The sequence below is a fragment of the Phalacrocorax aristotelis genome, chromosome 2, assembly GCF_949628215.1.
Source record: "Phalacrocorax aristotelis chromosome 2, bGulAri2.1, whole genome shotgun sequence".
Classification (NCBI taxonomy): domain Eukaryota; kingdom Metazoa; phylum Chordata; class Aves; order Suliformes; family Phalacrocoracidae; genus Phalacrocorax; species Phalacrocorax aristotelis.
Genome location: NC_134277.1, coordinates 123,293,107 through 123,317,609, shown reverse-complemented (window position 1 = coordinate 123,317,609; position 24,503 = coordinate 123,293,107). Strand labels below are relative to the sequence as shown.

General features: G+C 35.0%; 1 protein-coding gene across 5 annotated transcripts in view; it reads right to left on the bottom strand.

The window, feature by feature from the left end:
* The window catches only part of SNTG1 (syntrophin gamma 1), a 352,865-nt gene that overhangs the window by 19,452 nt on the left and 308,910 nt on the right, over positions 1 to 24,503 (bottom strand). For all 5 annotated transcript variants that reach the window (XM_075085000.1, XM_075084999.1, XM_075085001.1 and 2 more), the window contains 2 exons: positions 14,908 to 15,060; positions 8,923 to 9,015 (listed from right to left, as the gene is read on the bottom strand). In XM_075085000.1, the coding sequence (XP_074941101.1) occupies positions 8,923 to 9,015; positions 14,908 to 15,060 (246 nt within the window). The remainder of the gene's footprint in view (positions 1 to 8,922; positions 9,016 to 14,907; positions 15,061 to 24,503) is intronic.

The following is a 24,503-nucleotide window of genomic DNA, read 5'->3' as shown; positions in this document are numbered from 1 at the left end:
ATCAGCTACTCCGAAGGACCCTGAGACACTTCTCAAGTCGAGGCACACAACCTCATCATGCCTGGATAGAAGACCAAGGTGAGAACTCAGTATGCACTACTTATTGCCTTTAAAAACTAACTCTCAGTCCATAAATAGAGACAGAACTTGTGAATCACAGCAAGCAGTCCAATTTAGAAACTAGGACCAAGGTAACAGCATATACTGAAAATAACAGCAGCTTCACAATTTGCATACATCCAGTGTGGTCACAGAAAACCTGACATGGTTAATCCATTTTTGAGAAATGTGCTGTAAGAAGACAATCTCATTGAACAAATATGGTATGTATCATGCATAACACTGAAAACAACCAATAAGATATAAATCCTTTTCACAGCTATTATTCATAGATCACTTAGGCTGCTTTATACATTTTATACCATTTAATAAAATTAACTTCAAAGAATACCAGAATGCAATGCAAACAAATAAACAATGCAGACAAGCTGACAAATTAGATTTAAGACTTCTCTTGAGATGCTATTAAATTATTGTAATAAGAAATCATCAAAAAGTGAAATCCTGTCTTCATTGAAATTAATAGGCTTTTTTTCTTCCTTTGACATATCTGGGACCAAGATTCTCCACCAATACTTTTTAATGAGAAATATTTTATTTATAAGTAATCATCTAGGACTCATTTGTTCTAGTCTTTGTAACCAAATTACTGCCTATTATCTTCTGCCAGTGTTATTTTGCTATAATTACCCAAGGATGCTCTATGCCTGCATAGTTTTATTTTATAGATGGGACATAAACATGATACATAAATGGCACATGGAAGAAAAGCTATTGACTGCAGTACCTGTAATACTTTCCTGATGTTCCCCACAGTCACACAAATGAAGAATATTATATTGCTTCTATTATTAGCACTAGTGCTAAATCTAGAATACATATTCTGGCAAGGGACCTTAGAAAATATTTTCACTTTCATATCATATGTCTGTTTGCTACTGATTCCCAGAATCCTGGACTAAACTACATACAATATTGATGAGATGTCATCAAACTAAATCACTTCTTATCTAGATAATGGTAGCCAAAAAGTGGAAATGCATCATAATTATCTTAGTTTAGGGTACAGTACGATCAAGAGCATCGGTTAGAGGTTTTGTTTTGCTTTGGGTCAAGGAGCTTGATTTGCCCTAAACGGAGACTGGATTACTAAACAAACATGGAATAAATTGATGTCTCTGTATTTTTACTTTCCATACTCTAAGGAATATGCATAGAAATATGAGTATCTGACTAGTCCAATGCTCTGTGAATGCTATGTGATTTAGCAAGAATATACAGGGCAATTTACATTGGCACTGTATTTTGTCAACTTGGCTGTATTTTGTCAACATGAGAGTCTCCAACCAGAACAGAATTAATTTGTGTCCTATGGCTTCAGTGATGCACTACCTTCGATTTATTATTAATAAACAGTCTTGCCACTTCTATACTGGATTATGTACTGTGGACCAATTCTGTCCTTGAAAAAAGACCGTTTACACTTAACGAACTTGTGAAATAGTGTTTGTACCACACACTGCAACAGCATCATTCCACCTACCAGTGCACATCACCAAATACAAGTTTTCTCTATGCTTTCCATTGATGTGAATCATACAGTATTTATTATGTAATAGCAAAAGAAGTTTGGCCTTCAGTAGGAAAAAACCTGAAAGAGTCTGTCTGTGGTCTATAATGATTAGACAGCTACATCTCAGACCACTTGTTAATGGTGGAGTAAATAAAGAAAACATCTTTATTAAGGAAAGGATGTCAGAGGTCACTTTTCAAATACTAATTTCAAATATTTAGCAAATCCCTTCATTGTCTTTTCTATTGCATCTTCTAAAAGCTGTAGCTGTACTTTTTCCAACACTGCCTTCTTTTTTCTTGATACACTGAATGATTAAATCATTCTTCTGTTTGGCTCTTTAAGTTAATTTTTATATTATATATATTATTGAATTATGCTAAATTCTAATGAACACTTTTCAAGCTAATGTTGTTTGTCATCTGGCTAAAATAAGCGATACTCCTACAAGTCAAACTAAATCAAAAGCAGATACCTTGTAGGTCTTTATTTTCAAGAAAAAAAGTAATTGGGTCTTTGGGCACCTGGGAGACACCTTAATTTGGCTGTTTGTCTCGTACCTAATTGAGAAAGATTGCATTCTTGCAAAGTGACACTTTGTCCATACTGATAGCAGCAGTAGGGAACTGAGTAGGATTAAGATCTTGTTCATGCTCAGTTCTACTGTGTTACCGATCTCTGGAGAGTCTTACTACAAAAGAATTATGGTCCAAGGCAATTTCCTTTGTCAGCTGCTGTGGCTTTATAACTATAAAGGGAAAGACAGGGGAGGACACAGAGGATAAGGAACAAAAATGAGGCAAAGCTAAAAAGCATGAAAGTAGCCCTGATAAAATAACTGTTCTTGCCCATTACTGGAGTTACATCAAATGTTAAAAGACTACAGTGTATTTTCTTAGTGCTGATGGATAACCTACCAACATTTGTTTGTTTCTAGCCACAGTACTTAAGACTGTATGAACCATGCTTGACAGCTTATATTAAAGTTATAGTAGCTATTTGTTCAGCATTTCAATTACTAAGCATGGGATAAATATTTGTTCACAAAAGTTACATTATTAAATCTCCACCTTGAAGTGAGCCTGGTTTCCTTCTGCCTTCTCTGATACTGAACTTTGGATATCAAGGGGTTTTTTACATGCTGTTTTATTTTAGTATGCTGTATGTGTATTAGCTGCATGAAGAGACAGACCTTAAGGTATGTATCCCTAGATACGGAGTTTGTTCCTAACAGAATTAAGAGAAATTCTGTTCTGTGTTATTCACTAGCCTTTTGGTATGAAAAACAAATAAAAGGTAGTTGCAATGCTGTTTGCTGTTTACAGTATATTCTCTTTTTTGATGAAGTGTGCAAGGTGCCTGTGAGAGAACAGATGACAGGTACATTGAGCTCTGTTGATATGCACCTCATGAGCCATTAGGGAGCCTTTTGTTTGTTCTAGCAACACCATAAATTCAGCAGCACTTTAATTTATTTTAAGTCCTGTAAGGGATCATTTTTTTCTCTTCTGACAAATATACATTTTTGCCTGCTGCCTTAATGAGCAGTAAATGTGACAGAGTACAGACATAGCACTTTGCACAGGTACATATATTGCAATGTACTCTCACACAAATGCATACATATATTATTTGTACAAGCTATGATGCAAAAATGCACATTATAGAAAACAATTTTAATGAATAAGTCAGTATAAACAGAAACATTTAACATACACGTCTATGTATATACGCTTGTATATACACTTGAAGAGTAGACTTTTTTTGTTAGAAGCATGTTAAAAATAAGTTATTGAATGCCACTTGAATAAGTAGTTTTATACATTGGATCACTTTCAGAATACTAGTTAGATGTACATCTGTGTATGTCTTGTTATGCTTTTTAATCTATCAATGTCCATCCTTAATTCTTCAGGTGGCTCAACTGGCTGCAAAACCTTGTTTATAAATGCTTATCATAATACATGTGTATGTCCATACCTGACATAAATCATCCACAAAAGAGTTATATTTGCTAGTTATATTTGCTGATTAAAACATTTATGAGCATTTAAAATGAGTTTGGGTTTTTGAACATTTGTGAAATTTTGACTGCAATTTGTCAGGCATGTTGGAAAAATTCTTATTAACCTGAAATGTAAGAGGGAAAAAACCAATTTAAATATTGTTTCATTGTTTAAATAACTTGAACTATTAAAATAATGAGTTGAAGAACTTGGCTTCACTTCAGTTTATTAGTGATTATTCACTATTAAAAATAGCTCGCAGTCAATTCAGTAGTGATTAAGAAAGAAAATTTAAAATACCACGAGCAGTGTTAAGTACAAAGGTAGAAATTGCCTGAAGATTTACTGAAGACCTGCCTGCATCAAAATATAAGACAGGACTTCTCAGGTGTCCTCAGAAACTACTACTTCAGCTTTGTGTTCATGTGGGAAACATGAAAATGTCATAGATAAATAATAAACAAAAAAAGTTAATTACATTCATTAGATCTGCCCTCCAAGTACTTATCCAAGACCCTCTTTGAATTCAGTAAGATATTTTGCATCTGCAGTGTTATTCTGGGAGAGCGAGAGATGGACTGAATGAATTGTCTGCCATTGAACTCTGAAGTCTATAGAATATGGCTTCAAGTTAAGCTTTACCTAAATAGGAGTGGTTGAATTTGGTAATAGTCGTGGTGAAATAACAGAAGTGAACATGTACAAGAAAGACAAGGACCTATTAGAACAGGTCCAGAGGAGAACCAGGGCTGGAGTACCTCTTCTTTGAGGACAGGCTGAGATAGTTGGGGTTGTTCAGGCTGGAGAAGAGAAGGCTGCGGGGAGACCTTATTGTGGCCTTCCAGTACTTAAAGGGGGCTTATAATAAAGACTTTTTACCAAGGCCTACAGTGACAGGGCAAGGGGCAATGGTTTTAAACTAAAAGAGGGTGGGTTTAAATTGGATGTAAGGAAGAAATTTTTTATGATGAGGGTGGTGAGATGCTGGAATGGGTTGTCCCGATAAGTGAGGATGTCCCAGGATTGGAAGTGGAAAGATAATAGTTTGTACTGATTTTTCAAATACTGATTGTGAAAATTCATACAATTTATAAAGAAGTAGCTGTAAGTATTTTTATCATGAACACTGTGACATTTTAAATACTATTTTTGTCTTTAATACTGAGTTTGTTAATTCATGTGACAGTTGCTAGGACTTTTGTACGGTCTTAATGCACAAATATACATGTAAGTATTAATAAGATATAGATAATTTAATTTAAATTTTATTAATGTTTTCCTTGTCCTGCAAACTGTTTTCAATTTTCCACTGTTTTCTCAGATCTTTCTTGGAAAAGAGATTTTGAAATCCTGCTTCATATGAACTCCTTCATTAGCTGGAGAAATAATACTTTTACCTTACGAACATTACCAGCATAGACACAACCTACACCTGCTATCATCCCAATGAAGATATTTGAATAAATTTTTGGCTGAGAGAATCACAACCTTTATCTTTCCAAAAGACAATGGAGAGCAGATAATGGTTTTCCTATTTACATACTCATTAAAATGTGGTTGATGCACCTAGGACAGATTTGAGACACATTTTCAGCCTGTGGCTTGTTTGACAGTTTCAACTGTAGCAACAGATGATGTTGCATTATACAGCATTGTTTCTTTTCTAATGCCATTGCATTAGAGCCATCCTTACCTCACACTGCCTAATGCCTTATTAACTAACAAAACAATATGTCTTTTTTATCCATGGTGCTATATACTTTATTCTAACATACATACAAACTAATTAAGGTGCAACACTGCAGGTAGGTTTCTGAGGATACTAGCTGCATTCTGCTTACAATGCTGAAAGTTTTAAGGTTTTTGTGATGCTTCAGAATAATATGCAGAGAAGTTAAAAATAACTTTTTTACCTCTTTTATATGTAAACATTTTCTAAGTAAAATCTTTTTCTGTGAATGTTATGCAGTAGTTTATTTATGCTTATGCAGTTTGTTTAAGTAGCTATATATCAGAAGCCTGAAAACATTTTTAAGGAATCTGTTGACAACATAAATACTGTCCTATCTGTTTAGAAAACTTGGAGAGTTTCTCATTTGATTTGCTTATCAACTTCCATTAAAGTCACAGAAATATGTATCTGTATGTGTGTGTACCAACCCTTAACTTTGAAGGGAGCTGCACAGTCTTGGTTTTCATTAGACTTTTTTTTTGTTTGTTTCTAGATGATGTGTTTTTTAATTGGTAAGAGAAGAATATTATGAGTTTCAGGGCACCAAACGATAGCATTATATGTTCCATGAAACATTTGTGAGATTAATGAAGTAGTTTTCCCAAAGGCTGGTGAAAACTGGTAAGAAGATCTGCAAGACAGTATGACTAGTGTGTGTGTCACATAGCTCTTAATGACAATTGCCAGAAGAACGTTCTCCAAGAAGCTTTTGTGTATTGCTTATAGAACTAAAATATTTATGATTCTTTTGGTTTATGCTTTAAAGGCTCCATTTTGGGAGGTCTGGATTTATAAGTCAGGAAAAAAAAGGTCTTGAGGTCTTCGTATTGTTAGTCTGTAATGAATTTCATAGTCTCAGTTATTACTATCCATTTATTTTCTTGAATTTCCAATGTACAGGTTCTCCATGCCTACTGAATAGATTAGTCCGTGGCATATCTCTGGTATGCATGCTATCTAATAGATCAGGTATTTTTAACACAGAGCCTTTATCTTAAACTGTACTTTCTGCTTGCCTGTCTGTCTGTATCAAAGAAAAATGAAACAAATCCTGTAATCTTCAGGATTCTCCATGTACTGACTCCTGAGCTTTGCCAGCACAGTTTCTCCCTCCATTCAGGAAAATAAAACCCACTTTTAAAACAGAAATGAGTGAGCATTAAGGCAAAATTGATTTTATCAGTCTAAAATGAAGATACAGGAAGTGCAAGAAATACAGAGAAAACATGGACAGTGCAAGTGGAAAGGGGGAAGGGAAATTAGGAGATAAGTGTAGTGCTGAAAAATGGGAAGGAGTATTTTTTAGGGGGAATACTACTGCCACAGCATGCAGCTCCTGGGTGGTGTCAGATGCTTTGAGGGCCAAAGTGACACAGTAGGGGGGGTGGTGATGGATTTGACAGACCAGCAAGAGCTCCCTGCTCTTCCTTGCAGCCTGTGTGTAAGTGTGGTGAATGAGTGGTACCAACTGAGAGATTTCTAAGGCTGGTCTGGGTTGGATAAATGTTTTGTGGGCTGCTACCCACTGCAAGGCTGGCAGGTGAGAAGGAGAAGGAGCAGCACAGTATGGCAGTTGCAAAAGATGCAAAATGTACTACACTTTCTGTAGTTACAACTACAGTCTATTCTCTGCAATAAAAATGTCTTTCCTCCAGTTCAAGAGGTATTCTACACTTTTCTGTTCTGTCCACATAATGCCTCTGAAGCCCTTTCCTTCCCGAATGAAAAACATTCAGACATCTGCTATCCTTCCACACTTTGATGAAACCTCTTTCAGATTCTGTAAATGTATCCTCTTTCATCAGTATTTAGACCCTCAAGATCTCCAGACACTCAGCTGCAGTTAATACTTGGCTTAAAATTTCAGGACTTTTTGGATGCTGAGGCTAGATGTCACCTCAGAAGGAACAGGTTAATTTCATGATTTCATGGCTTTACAGAGAAACGGGAGAGGAAAAAGTAAAATTGCCTCATATTCGTACAATGCTTTATGGGTCTTCTGAAGCTTGGGAGACCTGGAAGCTGGAAAATTACTTTTTGGCTTTATTCTGTTTGTCATCAAGTCCTAAAAGATTCACTCCAGTGGTCTTGCAGTGTGGACTTTCTGCTGCTTGGTTATAAACTGTGGTTTTAGCTTGAGTAGGTTCCCAACATACCCAGTCAGGATTCTTATGGCTTGAAAGGGAAGTTATATGCTAACTTTTTGCTGCACTTGTTTTAGTGTTGGAGTTTAGAATGCATTTTTTGTACTCCGTATGTGACTTGATAGGGAACATGGGGCAGTAGGAAGAGAAGATCTGAATGCAAACCTGCTGGCAATGTTAACAACTGCATTAGTGTTTCATTAGTCAATTTTAATACTTGAAAAATTTTCTGCTCTTTGCTATGAAATAAAAAAAATTGAAATGTATTTGTGAAGGCAAAGAAGAATCTCTTTTATAAGTAATATTGTTCACCAAGATGATATCTCCAGAAATTTTGTACAACTGGAAAAGCACAATGACTTATTTGAGAACGACAGACAGTGAAGTTATATCTACTAGAGCTATTTCCTATATTTGGAAATTAGCTCTACATGTTCTAAGGATGTACTAAAGGTGTAGCACACCCTGCAGCCGTGGTAACAAGTATGAAGGTGGTTGTGCTTGTGTTTTGCTATCTGAAATTTGGTGTATGCTTGTACTGCAGGTAATGACTTTAAAAGAGTCTGAAGTCTTTTGAGAATTAGAGCAAGAGATTTGAAGGAGATGCAAATTATCTTTATACAAAAGCATTGCTATAGTATTATGGGGGGGAAGCCCCTGCATATTTTTCTGAGCCACTGCATTTTAATTCTGTTGCAGTGATTTTTCGTGTAATACCTCCTAAGTTGAGAGTCACATATTTCACTGATGAATCATACAAGACTATTTGCTTAACAAAAAGAAATATGTATACGCAAGTATTTGAATTTCAAATTCACCACACCTTGTATAAAGAAACAGTAGAATGGAGTGGGAAGAATAAAAGGGTTCTGATTAGTGGAGTAATATGGTGGGAAGGGTTGACTTCAGATAGAGGATAGGAGCATATTCTGGAGAGAAGAGGGCATTTTCAGCAATGGCTGGTGACAATGCTGCAGCATCTCAAAGGACAACAGGTACTGAAGAGATATGGAACTCAGACAATTTCACATTCTCCCATAACAGCAGTGTCAAGTAGTAGTAATAAAGCCTGCTTACATTTTAGTACTTGTTAGCTATTAGTGCAGATGGAAACATCAAGCTGAATCAGCCTGGGCTTTCATGTGAAATTAAAGAATGAAGAGTTGATGCTTGTTGCAGACTGATATTGGTATTTACTTTTCAATAACAAGCACATAGCAGAATACAACTGCTCACATCATTTAGAAATCACCCCCAAGTTTAAACTAAAGCACAAGAGATTTGACAAGAGGTGATCTGTTGCAATAACAAAACCAAGTACATTTTAAGGATGTACTACTTATCCCAAAATATAAGAAATAACAAGGAATAATAATAATGTGATGGAAACAAGTCTTAGGACTTTACCTTTGTGGCAGCATCAAAACAGACAAAGCCCATGCTAAAGTCGATGGTAAGTCCCATAAGATGACTGTCTAAAACACAGGCATATGTCTTGCACTGTAAAAGAAAAATCACAGAAGGTAGTTACCACAGAACACATGTCTTCAAATTCTTTCTAGGATCACTATTTCTGTGTCTTTTTTCTCATGTTTATATATCTCAAAATTATTATCAGAAATAAGTCATCTGTGTGTAAATAGGTCAATTTATTGCCAATGTATTTCAAATCAATATCAGTGACAAGGTTTTCGAACTATTGTAAAAAGAGGCTTTGCTTTGATTAGGGAAAAAAAAAATCAGAATCAGAATTGCCTCAGTGGTTTACCAGCGACAGCTGCTAAAAGGGAAGGGAAATTTTATTTTTGAATTCTTTTTTTTTTTTTTTTTTGGTACCTGGTAACTTCCTCTAACATTAATACATTCCTTTTAGCTTTTTAAGAAAAACTAAATGCATTTGTTAAAGATCTTTTTGGTATGCTGTTTATTGTGGTTTTGTGTTGTCCTAAATCTCAGTGAAAAAGGTAGTATCTCATACCATGTAGCAATTGATGTAACCATATTAAATACCTTTTTTGCTTCAGCTAGTGGTCAATATCACTCAAAAGTTTCTGTGAGAAACCTTGAAATCCTGAAAGACTTTGTCATCCTGTTTTTTAAATCTATGTGTCTATTTATTTCCATAACACCACACTTCAATACATGCTGTGAGACATCTATTAGTGTCTTTCAGGATCAAAACTAATGCTGTGCCTGAAGGCTGACTTCAGGTACACAATGACAAACTTGCATTTTTCAACACAAAATATGTAAAAAAATTAAAACATTTCCAAATCTGATGTAAGTTCTTTAAAGAAACCAATCTTATTTTATAGACATTTTACCCTCTAGATTAAATGAAATATATTCTTGAAATGTTGCTGTATGAAATGAGAACACAGACTTCAGTGATCTATGATATGTCAAAGAAACAAAATATAAATTGTAAACATGGGGACAATGTAAGCTACTAAATTATCAGTGTTATAAAAGTATGTATTATTATTTTTGGCATTTTGATTGTCAATGATAAATTGCATGCCTTTAATTATATATTCTTTGGGTCGGCTCTTTGGATTCTAAATGGTCTTCCCCAGAACACAAGAAGCTGAAAGGCTCATTAACAGCTTTTTGGAGTTGAAATAGACACCGTAATGAAGAAAATGGAAAAGTTCCTAGCTATATAGATTCTTTGGTTATTTTAAATTTTACTTTCTTACACTTCAATATAGATTTCTTTCCTGGAACTGAAATATTTGATTAAATTGCTTTCCTTGATGAAATCAAGGTCTCAACTGCACACAAACAGTTGTTGGTTAATCTTTGTGCTCACACTTTGGAGCTCTAGAATCCAGGTTTCAAACACAGTGATATCCATCACTGAAGGACACTCTCTGTTAGTTATCAGTGAGGCACAAGTGTAACATTTAAACCAGTCTTTATAAAATGTACGGCCATCTATAAATCAGAAGTAAAAACAATCCACAACACATGCCTTACAAGATGATTTTACAATATTGCTGAGTAACAGCAATATGTCACTGTGTGATGCAACAAAAGTGTCCAAAAGCTATAACTGTCTGTTGGTAAATGAAAGGTTTCCTACTGCTGCTGTTGAGGTGGAAAACAGTGGCTGGTCTATTCTTATAGCTTCTAACACTGAAAGAACTTTGTGTACTTTACTATATGTATAAAATCTTAATTCATACAGTATAGAGGTGCACTTGGTTATTATAACTACTAATGCATAAACCCCCAAAATTTTTAATTACAAAATCAATGATTCAGCTCTGTGGTGTTGCAGTCATATGGTATTTGTGTTTATATTAGCAAAAAGAAAGTGGCTTTATTTTTCTGGCGTAGCTACACCGTAAAACTGCTATGAATATGTAAACTTTGATGGTAAAACAGTATTGTTAGAAAAGGACAGGATATTGCCTTTGGCACATCTCATTAGTAGATGAAAAGAGTGTAAAGTAATATATTTCACTGTGACTTACTACTTAATGAATTCACATACACAAAAATGTTCAGGTTTTGCATGAAAAACAGAAATGTGCAGTTTTGTAGAATTATCTTCCTAATTTCCTACAAGATGCAAACTACATTTTTATTTGTAGACCTGCAAGATGTCTAGAACAGACATAGAGCCTTTACTGAGAATTAAAATTTGGCAAGGAGACAGTCCATTAGATTTAAAAGATGTATTGCTCTCTAACTCGTCTGACCTCCCACCCCAGCACCAGAAGTCAACCTGCAACGTGCATTGCAGCACCATGCCGAGCTGGCACAGCTACCTCTGCATAAGCACAGCACTGTTCCTGGGCTAATGAGCCTCACTGAGAAGTTAACATTTATGAGAAACAGGACATATCAATCTTGGTTCAATGCTGCACTGAAATAGCAACCTAGTTCCCAGACTGAAGGTTCTTTCTACAAAAGCTAGTGCACTGTTTGTAAAGAAATTTCATCAGGTTCAGTTCAATGTGGTCATCAGTAGGAAGAAACTGCACTGTAAGGTGCAAACTACCAGGAGTAGCTGATTTTTTATTTACTCTTTGCTTATACATGAGACAAGTCTATGCCCTTAGACCGTGTATTCCATGATGTTCAAGAATAACAAAAGGATCTCTGGACAGTGAGATTTTAGTTTCTTTGGAGGAGAATGCCCCTTGCTTTATGCACATGTTGTATTCACTTGCACAGGATTCTGATCACAGGTCAGAGTAGGAATGTGAACTTTCAGACCCGTGTTAGCTATGTTAAGATATTTCTCATCTTTATTTCCTTTTATTTGTCTTTTAATTCAGACACTTGGAGAAAACAAAAATGCAGAAATTCTTCCCAGGAGACTTGATAATTTAAAATTTCTTATACATTTATCAAACACTTGAGGTCATTGAAAGTATAATAATAAGTAATATATACTGTGGATGTTTGGCTTTGGTTGCTGATTTCTCACACAGAGCTCAAGAAAACCTTCTTAGAACAGAAACTTCCCCCTTCCAAAAGAAGCAGAAGCTATTTCAGCACTCATTTCTTGTTCTCTCACAGAGTACAGAGTCTTAAATTGGATTTATGAATAATTCATCGGGTCAGGCAGGGGCTGAAGGAGACAACCCAAAGTTGTTCCTTATATTTTACTCCCTCAATACACACAGTTTAAATTATGGAAAAAATGTATGTTGTAAACCTAGTGTAAGCTATCTCTGAAGCTAAGGGAAACCATACTGTAAATCCAAGATTAAATTCAGAGTTCTAAACTCAGATTCAACTTCAACGGAGACAAACATTAAAGCACTGTAACACAAAGCAGCTTGCACAATAATCTTTATATTAGGGAACAAGAAACTACAATACAAACAAGAAGGACAGCATGAAAAAATTCGTTATGGAAGTAGTGAAAATTTTAGCATAAAGTAGCAAGAACACAAAGGGAACCTGACAATCATATATAATTGCACATCATTATGCAAGCTATAGTAGTCCTGGATTCTCCATATAACGATGCTGTGAGATAGTAAAGAAAAAGGATCTTTATATCAACAGATTCTTTTTTCTTTTAATAGGTAATTATGAAAACAGATTAGCATGTCTTACTACTCTAAAGAAAACTAACTAAAGAATGACTGTAACACACAATGGCACTGCTACAATATCATACCACATATTATTGGCTAAAGTATTATCAGCTTGACTATTTCTGCTCTAATATATTTCTTTCCTAAAAAAAACCCAAACCTGCCTAATTTTTGTTTTAGATATACCTCTGGCAGAAGCTATGAATTAGACTTAAACATAATTTTTTATGTATTTATAGTAAGGCATCTTTAAAGCATTTTCATTTGTGATATATTCTTTAGAATTACATCAGAATAGGGCCCTGATTAACCTCTCGTGGAGGTTAATGCCAATTTATACTCACTAAGTAACTCTGTTATTATTTGCATGATTATGAAATAGTACACAACACATCTGAATAAGCCTAAATGGCAGTTTTAAACTGCAGTTATATTTTCAAAATTATATGATTTCATAGTAAGACAAATCTGAGCACAGCTGGATTATCATTCACATGAAATATTAATATTCATATGAATATGATTGCATAAAACACAATTTTAGTAAAAATGTACAGTTGATACCTCAATTTTGAACCTGTCACCTTTTTTTCTCACAGAGCAATGAAAGAACTTGTCAGAGACAAATTATATCACTACTTAGTCAAACCAGATTTTATCTGATGAGGATGAAAGCAGTAATGGATTGTTGAAAGAAAAATGAGGAGGCTGAGTCCAGTTATATAAAATTAATAATTTTTCCCAAACTGAGATATAGAAAGAGACGCAAGAAAATAATAATAATTTTAAAAAGGTGAAATCATAAGTGTGAGTTCCACAATAATAAATCATGAGAAGCCTGTTTGTCCACCTTCACAAATTTTCTATCATCAATCAATCTCAGAAAATAATTACCCTGAGTTCATAATTGCTATTGTGAACATCAATAGAGTGAAAAGAAAGGTGGAAAGGTTAAGTTTCATCTGAGATTAAAATTATTAGGGAAATTTTGGGGGATACATGGGAGCAATTTTGAATAAATGTAATGCTAAGACCCAAGAAGAAAATCTAAACTAGGAATGCTACAGTTTGAATCAGTATTAGAGAAGCGCAAACATGAAGTAGCTTCTGGGCTAAAAGTATTCAAGAAAATGGCCATATATTCTTTTACTGATGGCGCAATAGTGCTTCTACAAACAATGCTGCTGTCAGTTATATGAGAAAAAAAAGCATCTCAAATATTTAGTAGCAGTGGATATATATTGTCACAATTTTTATACACAGGAACTACACTTATATATTTCAGCATGACAACCAGAATACAAAAAGTAAGAATAGCTCCTGTAAAAGGCAGCAGAGTGCATGAACTTAAAGTTGAACCTTCTTCAACTCCTCCTCCAACATAGGTAATATGCATTAAAACCGACAGCAGTGTAGTTTTTGCAAAATGGATCACCATTAGCATATACTAATTCAGTTCATCTGCATGTGTTGGTTTATAGGTCAGAGGAGGGCTAATCTGTAACTAACTAACAATTTGTCTAAATAAAAATCTGTCAGTGCTTGCATTCCCAGGAGGCCGCAGAAAATGAGTGCAGGGAAAGTGAGCATTAGCCAAACAGAATAACTCATGGTAACATCAACGAAAGCTGTTCCAACCACATGTATTTATGTTTAGAACGTGACTATAACAACAATTCAGGTGAATTATAACTGGGGGGTATTTTTTTCTCCTATTTTAATTCAAAAAAATACTACTTTTTGGTCATGTGAGAAAAACGGAGTTATCTTAAAACACTCTGATACGTAATTTTGCTATAAAAATTTGCTAGTAATCTGTACCTGAATGTCACCCACCTCTGCTCTGTCATCTGACAATTGAGCAAATACGCAAGAAACAAAAAATGTGTGCAAAACCAATAATGTATCTGAGGCAAAATTTTGTCCTTGCTTGCATTCAGTAAGTACTCTAACTTGTAATTATTACGAAGACAATTTAATTCCTGCAAGGTTCTCTTATATTATCCAATAACAAATAAAGTAGCATGTAAGACAGTATGCAAGAGCATCTAAACATCTGGTTTTTCCCCTCTCCTGTCCACGAACTTTAGTTAACAGATACGTATCACCTAGTCATAACAACTCAAAGATTGTATTTGAGGTGATCTCTTCTCAACATTAGACTGCAAGCTGTTTGGGAACACCGAAAAGCTTTTTACACAGTTACATACACAAAACAATAATAATTTGAGAGCTGCAAGAGGTCAGAGAATTTCTTAAATTGCATCATTATTTCATATAGACCTAAACTGTTAACGTACCAAAAGGTAATCATCAAGGCAGTTGTTCTCACCTGTATCCTTTCAACTTCTAAAAAAGTTGCTGTTTGGAAGGCTTTTTCCCATAGTGTTAGGTCAGATTCTAGTTCCACAGAAAAGTAAAGATCTTCTCCAGATTCGGACTGGACACTGAAGCAATGTTTCCGTCGGTCCAGTAGATCACTGTCCTGATGAAAACCTGAAGTTATATAATCTGGCATACATCAATTAATATTTATAATTGCAAACACCTATGCCTCAAACCTAGCATTTTTAAATGGCATTTGTAATGATATAATGCTGTAGTAACTACTGAGAGCTGAGGAACTGAAAATCAGGGTTTTGGCCTAAACATTGACGTTTCAATGAATTTTAAACAGGACACCTATATTCAGAATTGTACAGAACAGCATAACATATCTGGCATAACTTTCAATATTTTAACAAATCACTTCTCAGAAATGTTATCAGCTACACACTTTTAAATGAGATAAATTCTATAAATGGTGTCCACTTTCTATTCACATGAGAGGAACACAAATATCAGCTTCTCTGATCTGTTTGACTCACCCACCCTGCTCTGTAAGGCTGGCCAAAGGAAGCAAGAGATTTATTTAAGCAGTATGAAAAGTCCATCTGTCCTATTTTTCCCTATAGAGACTAACCAAAACAAGTTCATATTTCTGGTGGCTTACAAAACACAACATGAAATTTGTCTATAGCTGCATACTGCCAACAGAGACTATAATGGCTGCCAGTGGTTAGGTTGCTGGCTTTGGACCTGGAGAAGGAAGATACTTTTGGCTTTGCTTCCAACAAAACACCACACAATGGATATCAGGTTATCGATATACAATATTTAATGATTCCTAGCTTTTGTAATTGGCACTGAATCAAAGAATAAGGAAATCCATCATTAAAATGTTTTTCAATTTTTTGTTGTTTGTTTTTAATAGTGGATGCTTTCTGCTAAAATTCTGGTATGCAATTCGTCCTTGTGAAAAATACACGTTCAGAAACAGTTTTAATTAATTTTGTCCCTACTATGGCAAAGCAGCTGTCACAAGCCACAAGTTCACCAGCTGTCCCTGCAAATACATCTGGAAATTTGGGTATATGCAGTTTGGGTGAAATTTCTACAATGCTACCCCATAGCAGAGGGCACAGTTGAGATCAGTAAAGGAGACTCACAGGACAGTATTTCCTTCTTGTTATACACAACTTGAATTGAGCAAGGGGACCATTACCAGCTGATACAAGCTAGGAGAGCACCTTGCATCATTCAAGCCAGCTCTCTTGGGGGCAGAGAACCAGGAACCTAAACCTGACCAAGAATGGAAATATATAAAACAGGAAGTATATGAAACTGTTACTCTCAGGAAAAGAAGTAGGCAATGGTAGAGTAAGCACTGTTTTCCTCCTTTTCATTCCGTAGACATGTGACAGACCTGCTCAAAAAAGCCAGTACAGCATGCAATCACGAATGCTCCTGGTTCATAACTGCTTTACAGTTTCTAGAAGAATCAGCTATGGAGGCAACATACCCTCTCTTTGTAATCACCATGACAAAACCGAGTTGCTCAGATTTTAAAATGACCAGTCGCTGTGGAACAATCTCCTTCGTTACTTCCATCAAGTTCTAAGCTTAGTAGCTAAAGAGCACTAAGAAATGGATGTAAAAATCAGAATGAACATAGGCTGTTAGATCTTAAAAACAGGATTTTTAAAAAATTAATAGTCTAACATTTTTTTTCCAAGTTTTCAGAAGGCTGTGTAGTTGAACTAGTCAGATGTAGCTAAATAATAGGCTACATCCTATGACAAATACTTTTGTATCTTTTTTTTTTTTTCTTCTTTCCACTTAGGCCCTTCTGCTAAAAAAATAAAAAAGTAAATTCTGCTCACAGTGTGTTTTGACCAGCATTCAATAAAAGAGGTCATAATGTCTAGGTTGTTGTTAATGACATCTATGCCCTACTGCACACTCAGTCTCAAAGCGCACAGAGCGGCAGCCCTGTGACAAATGTTTAATCTTGTGGATATGTGTAGCAACATAAAACATATCATCTAGCACCTGACTATACAAGCCCCACCAATAGGAACTGGATGAGCAAAAGCACCGGCTGACCCTCACTCCTCCAGGGAAGAAAAGCCACCTTGTATCGTATAACAGCACTTCTTGTCTAACAGGTCTTAAGCAGGGTCAGAGCAACACCTGACTGAATGGGCCTGTTGGTCCATAACCAAATGACCAAATTCAGCACGGAGTCTGACAAAACTTGCATGTAAGGTACATATCTTTCGCAGGGAAGGTTTTAGTTCTTCATAGCTACAACCTCAGAAGAAACTAAAATATTTTGAACGAAACTAAAATATTTTGAACTCATTTTCACCTATTCTTGGCAATAGTCAGTAGAGACCAGTTAATTATTACTAATGCAAACTCTTAAACATTATTTGAAACAAGACTATGGCACTATGTGGGATCACAGGAACCACTGTTGTTAAAGCAATTGAAGTAATAGCTCCTGTTTTTAAATGGGAGGAAGTTTAGTGCAGTGCTGAGTTCCTGAATGCAGATCTCTATTTAGCTGGGCACAGTTAAGGTTTGATGCTTTTGAATTACATTGTTCAACTGTCCTGTTCTTACAGGCTTTTTTCCTATTGAGAAGAATATGCAGGCTATGAAAAAGAGATGAGTTCTCATGTAGACTGTGAAAATGAAACGTTAAAAGTTTTACTGAGATTGATCTCTGCTAAAAAGTGTTTGAAAAATACAAAAAACTCAGAAGTCTTTGAAGCGATTAAATAAAACCTTCTGTATTTTATTATCAACATTGCTAGTAATAATTGTACCAGATTTTACTAAGCATTGCATCTAACCTAGAGGATGAAAGAAGAAAGAAGAGCTAAATGGGATCTACAATATTAATCCATGGTTTTGTTATTCAATATGAAAATTAGAACATTCTTTGACTTAAAAAAGATCTAATCAGCATTTCCCCTCAGTAGTTTACATATAAATTCTAGAATATTTCAACTACTAGTTCATATTGTGACAAACACCACATTTTGTGAAGTTCTTATTTGGAATGAAAACAAACTTCAACATTTCCACAGAGATAATAATTTTCCACATAATAATTTCAATTTTTTAACTAGTTCTAATGTATGTACTTGTGATTTTGATATCCATGACTATGGTTAAGTCCACGGTACAAAAAGTTCAAGTCAAATATATTTAAATGTTGTACTTTAGTTTAAAAAAAAAATTGCTGACATACATATGAGGTATTCCTTTCCTTCCTAGTGGTATTTCATTCTACTTGTAAAAACAATTTGGTGCAAGGCTCCCTTTCGTACTGCTTCTGCTCCTATTTGTGGCAAGATCTTTCTTTAGGCTTTCATTTGTTCTCAGGCAATCTAAAAGTGAAATCTGTATTCCAATTTATAGCTCTAACTATGGTTTCACTTGTACAATGGATAACTGCAGGAAACAATCCGTAGGCAAAGCTAAAAGATAGCTATCCAATGTCCTTGTAAAGGTAGAAATTTAAAGCAAATATTTTTTTCTTAGGAATACAGCTGAGAATTGTCCAAAAGCCTCTGCAAAATTAAGATAAACTTGTTAGGAGTCTCAAAACCAGGTCTGGTTTAAACAGGAATATTCATGAATTAACTTTTACAGAAAGGTTATTTCAGCTAAATTACAACATGTCATTCTACCCATTTAAGAATCTGCTATGACCCTGTATTTTTATAATCACTTACTAGTCAGTGATGGACATGAGCCATTTTGATGTTGATTTTTTATGAACTCTTTCATACCATTAATAATTAGCTGTACCATTTGCCCCTGATGTTCTCAATGTGAATTAATACAGATTCTCTGAATAGGAACAATAACAAAACTTGTAGCAGTATGCTAATTCCCTACTGGAAGGAAAGTAGTCCTGCTGAAAGATGGGCTGTGAGGAAAGTATTTGGCTTATACCCAGCTTCAGGGTGATCCAGCACCTCTGCTGACAAGATGGTATGACTCCTGCTTGCCAAATTAATAATGATGTCCGTGTTAAGTGAGAGTAATAAATTTGTCTAAGGGAACCAGGCATGGCTCATTAGGCAGGTCCTTTCAAATTAAGGCAGAATGCTTCTTTATCACTAAGTAGTGACATCGCTTTCTCTCCTGCAGAGGTTATCTTTTCTCTTTTGAAAGACTGGCCTCTCCAGAGGTAGCACTGCTCCTTTTCTATTACTTCTGTCTTTTCATTTTATGTATGATATATGCACTAAATACTCCTATTTTGACTCTTATTTAAATCGCTAAGATGCAAGAGACCCTCAACTTTTACTATAGTCAGTGAAAGTTGAGTTGTCCTATTCTACAAAGGTCTGTGCAATAGGAAACAAAGCTACATCTACCTCTTTCATGCTCGTGGCATGATTTTTACCCAGGAGGTGCTTAAGAACTGTCTGGAAGTCTGGTTTACCTGTAAAGTTATAAGTAATATTCAGAGTAATTGGGTGATGGAACTGCAAATATTAGTGACACTGGCAAGCAATTTTTGACATAAACAACAATTCATTTAAGATGTTCAAAACCATCCTAATCAGAGTTGTGCACCTTAACAGACAAAAAAGACCTTGACTTTTGAGATAATTTTATTTCAGTGGTTACAATGAGGTAATATTAATGTTTGTGATATTAATTATAATAATTCATAATAATACACAGATGAGAAAACAAACAAGACCTCTTTTCTGTGTTGACTAGTTCAGACAGTCCTGAAAAAAGGAATCCGCCTTACCATATCCAAGATTCAAACCTACCTCCTAAATTCTCTGAAGAAAAAAGTATTCTGCTATCCATTCAAGAGTGCAATAACTTCAAGGTGACTAAATACTAATCATATCATGCCTTTACACTTGCTGGTATTAGTGCCCTGTTTATTTTACTGTTTGTGTCTCCTTTCACTTACCAGCTCCATCTGTGTAAAAATACTTCCTTCTTTCTAAGGGATTCTAATGATCTACTTCCTTCTTTGAAAGTTTGGGAACACTTTTCTTCAGCATCACCATTAGTTGCTATGGAGATGGCTCTAATAGCATTTACAGGCAGCAGGGAACAGATTCACTCCAGAGTGAAAAAAAAGATACTGCTTCTCCAACATATCTTCATTAATCAAGTAATAAAGACAGACCCATGCAGGCATGCACGTGTTCACACATATCTCTTCTCATTTGGACCTTTCTGAGTTTTAACGTTAAAAACATAAGAAAAAATGTTGAAAGTCTGTGTGTGTGTATATATATATGCATTTAAATAAACAGAGAATGCCAGCTAAACTAAAACTGGACAGAACATTTCTCAATGTCCACATTTTATGAAAATATATTTTCTCAAGGGGAAAAATAATTATAATTACAGAATAAATTCTAGTTTCAATTAAATTTCCATTAGAAAGACCTTTCTGATTGCTTGAGAGAAATAGAAATGTTCATTCCCTGGAACCTATTAGGTACAGCAATAAGCTCGAATTTCTTTCGTATTCTGCCTGAACAGGAAAATTAATTTCCTATTCTGCCTGATTAAAAGGTGGTGCAGTCTCAAAGATGCTCATCTGAATCAGAGCAAGAATCTGAACACAGGGTTCTCCTGAGACAGTGCCATAATTGTACCTATCTCTTAATGACCTCCACTCAGAAATGTGTTTATTTTAATGCCATATGAGGAAAATTTTCAAAATTTTAATAAAACAGATTGATCTTCTGGGGAAAGAAATTATTATAATACTTTCCAAAGAAGCATTGGTGGTTATTTTCTGCTAAAGAGTAATCAGAGACTAATGTAATTACAAACAGAGATTTTAAAAATGTGCTGATCTTCTCTTTGGAGAGTTATTAAGGTTTTGTGCCTCTTCAAACTTTGAGGCATTATTTGCTGGAAATTAAGTTTAAGAACAGATCCCAGAAGAGTACACATAATGATAATAGATAGCAATGTTAAAGAGTGATCCTATCTTTTAATTCTAAGCCCTTGTTTACAACTCTAATATTTAAATAATTGTAGCTGGGGCTTTTTCCTATGTTAGTTGCCTATCTGAGAATATTTTTATTTTTATGTTATAGTTAAAACAGCTGAATCAATTCTGTGAAATAAATTAGGAAAAGGAATAATATTGGTTTGTCCATGTTAAGGAAAAAGAAACAAACAGCCAAGCAGAATTACCCCCAGAAACTGCTTTTTCGGCTGCTCTGGGGTTTCCATTCTTTGGAAGAGCAATGACTGCTTATGGGATGGGAGGAAACTTCTGCTGCCTTTGAAAATAAATACAGGTTAAGATCTACTGAAGAATTCAGATGTTCTGGGCAAAATTTAGCTGTTACCATTTTGAGGATTTAATTCTGAATGTGCTCCATCCCCATAATGTATAGGAAGATAAAAACCTTCCCTACTTTTCCCAGCTGTTAGGGGAAGTTATGCTACTAGTCATAGCAAATGAGAACAAGAAACACTATCCCTCCTTCTAGAAGCTATGTACCTCTTCAAGAAGAGAAAAAAAAAAGCATCTGACTCAAAACCAGAAGTGAGCAGAGAAATTATGTGAAAGAAAAGCCCTTTTAATTCTCACACGGTGAAATTTTTGTGGGCTTTTTTTCCAACTTCAGAGGCATTTGCTTTAAAGGTAGAAAAGGACTTTAAAAGGTCTTCCTCATGAATGACACAAATATTGGAAGGATAAGAATTAATCTGATTAAGTAAAAGGCTGGAAAATTACCCACCAAACTGAGTATTCATTATTATAAAAGCATTACTTACATAACTGCATACTCTCTTATTTTGTTTCTTTTATTATTTTTTTTTCAACAGAATTCCTTGCTTACTCAAATAGCTTGTTGATATATTATGGCAAGCTGAGAATAGATTAGAGTAGCACAGTGAAAACATTTGTGTTGGATATCAATATATCAGCGAATTTGTATCAGCAAATGTGTAAAAAAAATTTTACATGTACTTGCTAGTAGTGCTCTAAAAAAAAATTCAAAAGTGCCTATGGAAAAGAAGATCCTATCATAAAACAACAACAAAAAAACTGTTAGGAAATTAATATTTCTGTTTTCAGTGTTGGCTCTGGCTCTTGAGAGTATGTAATATGTGGACCTCCTCTGAAGGGGAATGCACCAAAGGAAATTTTAGATAGTTGTCACTGTGACAGGAATAATTCATTTCATATAAGGGATGGGACACAGATCCAGTGAAAAAATACAGTGGGATCACTGTTGCATGAAAGCCTATAGTCCTAAATTCTTTATGCAATAAAACTGCAACATCTTATGATAAATTTAATTTTTGCAATAGTCAGAAAGAAAGACAGGAAAATAACTCAACTAATTTAAAAAAATCTGACCTGAAAATAAGAGAAAATTGATAAATTAGAGAAAAATGCTACACAAAAACCTACCAGAATTAATGTATCAGAACATATAAGTGGATAAAATACTGAAATAATGCATCACTCCAATCTTGAGAAACTGACTAGACTAAGTCAATGAAAGGAAACCTTCTCAAGCTTTGGATAACTCTTGAACATCTGGGATGCAAGACATGTACTTGTCTTTCCTGAGTATCCTCATTCAGTATTTATATTTCACACCTTATTTCTGTTCTTTCTCATCATTCCTTTTGCCTTATGTTAAAACTTGAATTTGGCTTTGCCTTTCAAGGATGTTGCAACACCACTGTGGGTCTCATAACTAGACAGGCAGCAAAAAGTAATTTCTTAGAAGAAGGAAAAGCTGATACCTTTTACCAACAGAGAGGTTGCAGGAGTCATTTAAACATATATTTTCTACATTTGTTATTCTTTTCTTTCCCTCTGTGTGTTTATCTTGTTAATTATTCCAGGAAGCAGGATCAGACTCTGAGATTGGCAGCCCCAGCCCAATGCAACTGACTTGGTTTTTTCCCCAAAAGGTGGCAGTTTATACTACCCTAATATTGCATTAAAAATGTCAAAAAAATGCTTTTTTTTCTTTAAAACAAAAAAGAAACCTCTCTAAAGTTAAAGTGAAACAGAAAAAGCCTTACTTAATAACTTTACATTTCAAATATTGTTTGTTCTTCCTTTTCTGAACCAAATAAAAATTTAACAAGCCTTTATACAGTGGTAGTTGTCATGCATCTAATAACACTGCCCCTTTGCTTTCAGGGAAGATTCTTACATGGTGGAGTACAGTTACAGGAACATCAACGTCTTTAACACACAGGGCCCATTACATTTATCCAAATTAACACACCATGGATTTGGGATTGTATCACTATGTACATGTTGAAGAGAAGTGAACTGACATTGCATACAGAATCACAGAAATTACAGATGATTGGGCCAGAGTTGTGGTCATCTACTGCATATCTCTATGCAAGTTAGGAGCAGCTACACACCAGCTTATGCTTATAAGGATCCAGTGACGGAAACTTGACGGCCTCTTCAGGAGCTCTGTGTCAGTACTGAATGATACTAGCACCTGAGGAGTTTATCGTATAACTGAAGCCAACTTAATGATGATCTTAATGTCAGTGGACATGGAGATCATTTATGACTTCTTCTATTTTCCCTATCTTATAAGAAGACTGCAATTCTAATTAGAGTGGGAACAGATCCTCTTTTATTTGGAAACATTAACTCTTAAATTTAGAACAGGGGGTAAACGAAAGACTGAAAATTACTTCAACTGTTTAGAACTGAAACACTCAACAGTTTAGCACTTTTTCCAAGAACTGACACCTGGCTAAACCCTGGCTGAAAATCTAATTTTCCCTGGATGCAACATTAACCTATTCATAAAAGGGATTAATTACTTATGCCTCCTAAGCAGTTTTGAGTATATGTGAAGTAATTTAGTGGAATCATATCAGGATGCAAATCTTAGCCATTGAGCAAACTATGTTAATGATAGACCTCAAAATAGATTCTATACCATCACTTTGTATGTTTATGTGTCTATTGGCATTAATTTTAAAATTTATCTGAATATGCAAACTGTTTCAGTAGCTTCCCATGCTTTTTATATCATCCTTTTCCCATTATTAGCTTATTGAAAATGGAGAACAAAATCACAGGAAATTTAAGTGGGAAAATTAACATAACTGTATTTGAGGATTTTACACACGCTAACAGCTAAATAAGAAAGGAAACACAAGTCTTCTGAGACACCAAGTTGGTCCTGCTTAATATAGTAAGAAAATGCACCGATGTGAATGATACCAGCTATAAACATCAATGATTCACGATCCTGACATATTGCTGGCACAGGCTGCCTTGCACAATTATCCACACATTTCATTTCAGAGCTGATCTGACACCTGAATATGTTTCCTATTTTATGCTGAATAAAGTGTGCTTCTTATTGTAAATCTCCAAATATTTTTGCATGACACATTGAAGATAGATGGCAGGTGACTGAACTAAAGAAGGCATTTTATCACAATTAAAAGGAGATGCTTGGATGAAGCTGAAGGCCGTTAGTAACCCAAGCAAACAAGGCAAACTTGTCTGCCGAGAAGTGCAATCTTTTATATTATTCCTCATAATTTACCTGAAAAAATCTAATAAAATTTTTTCTAAGCTAA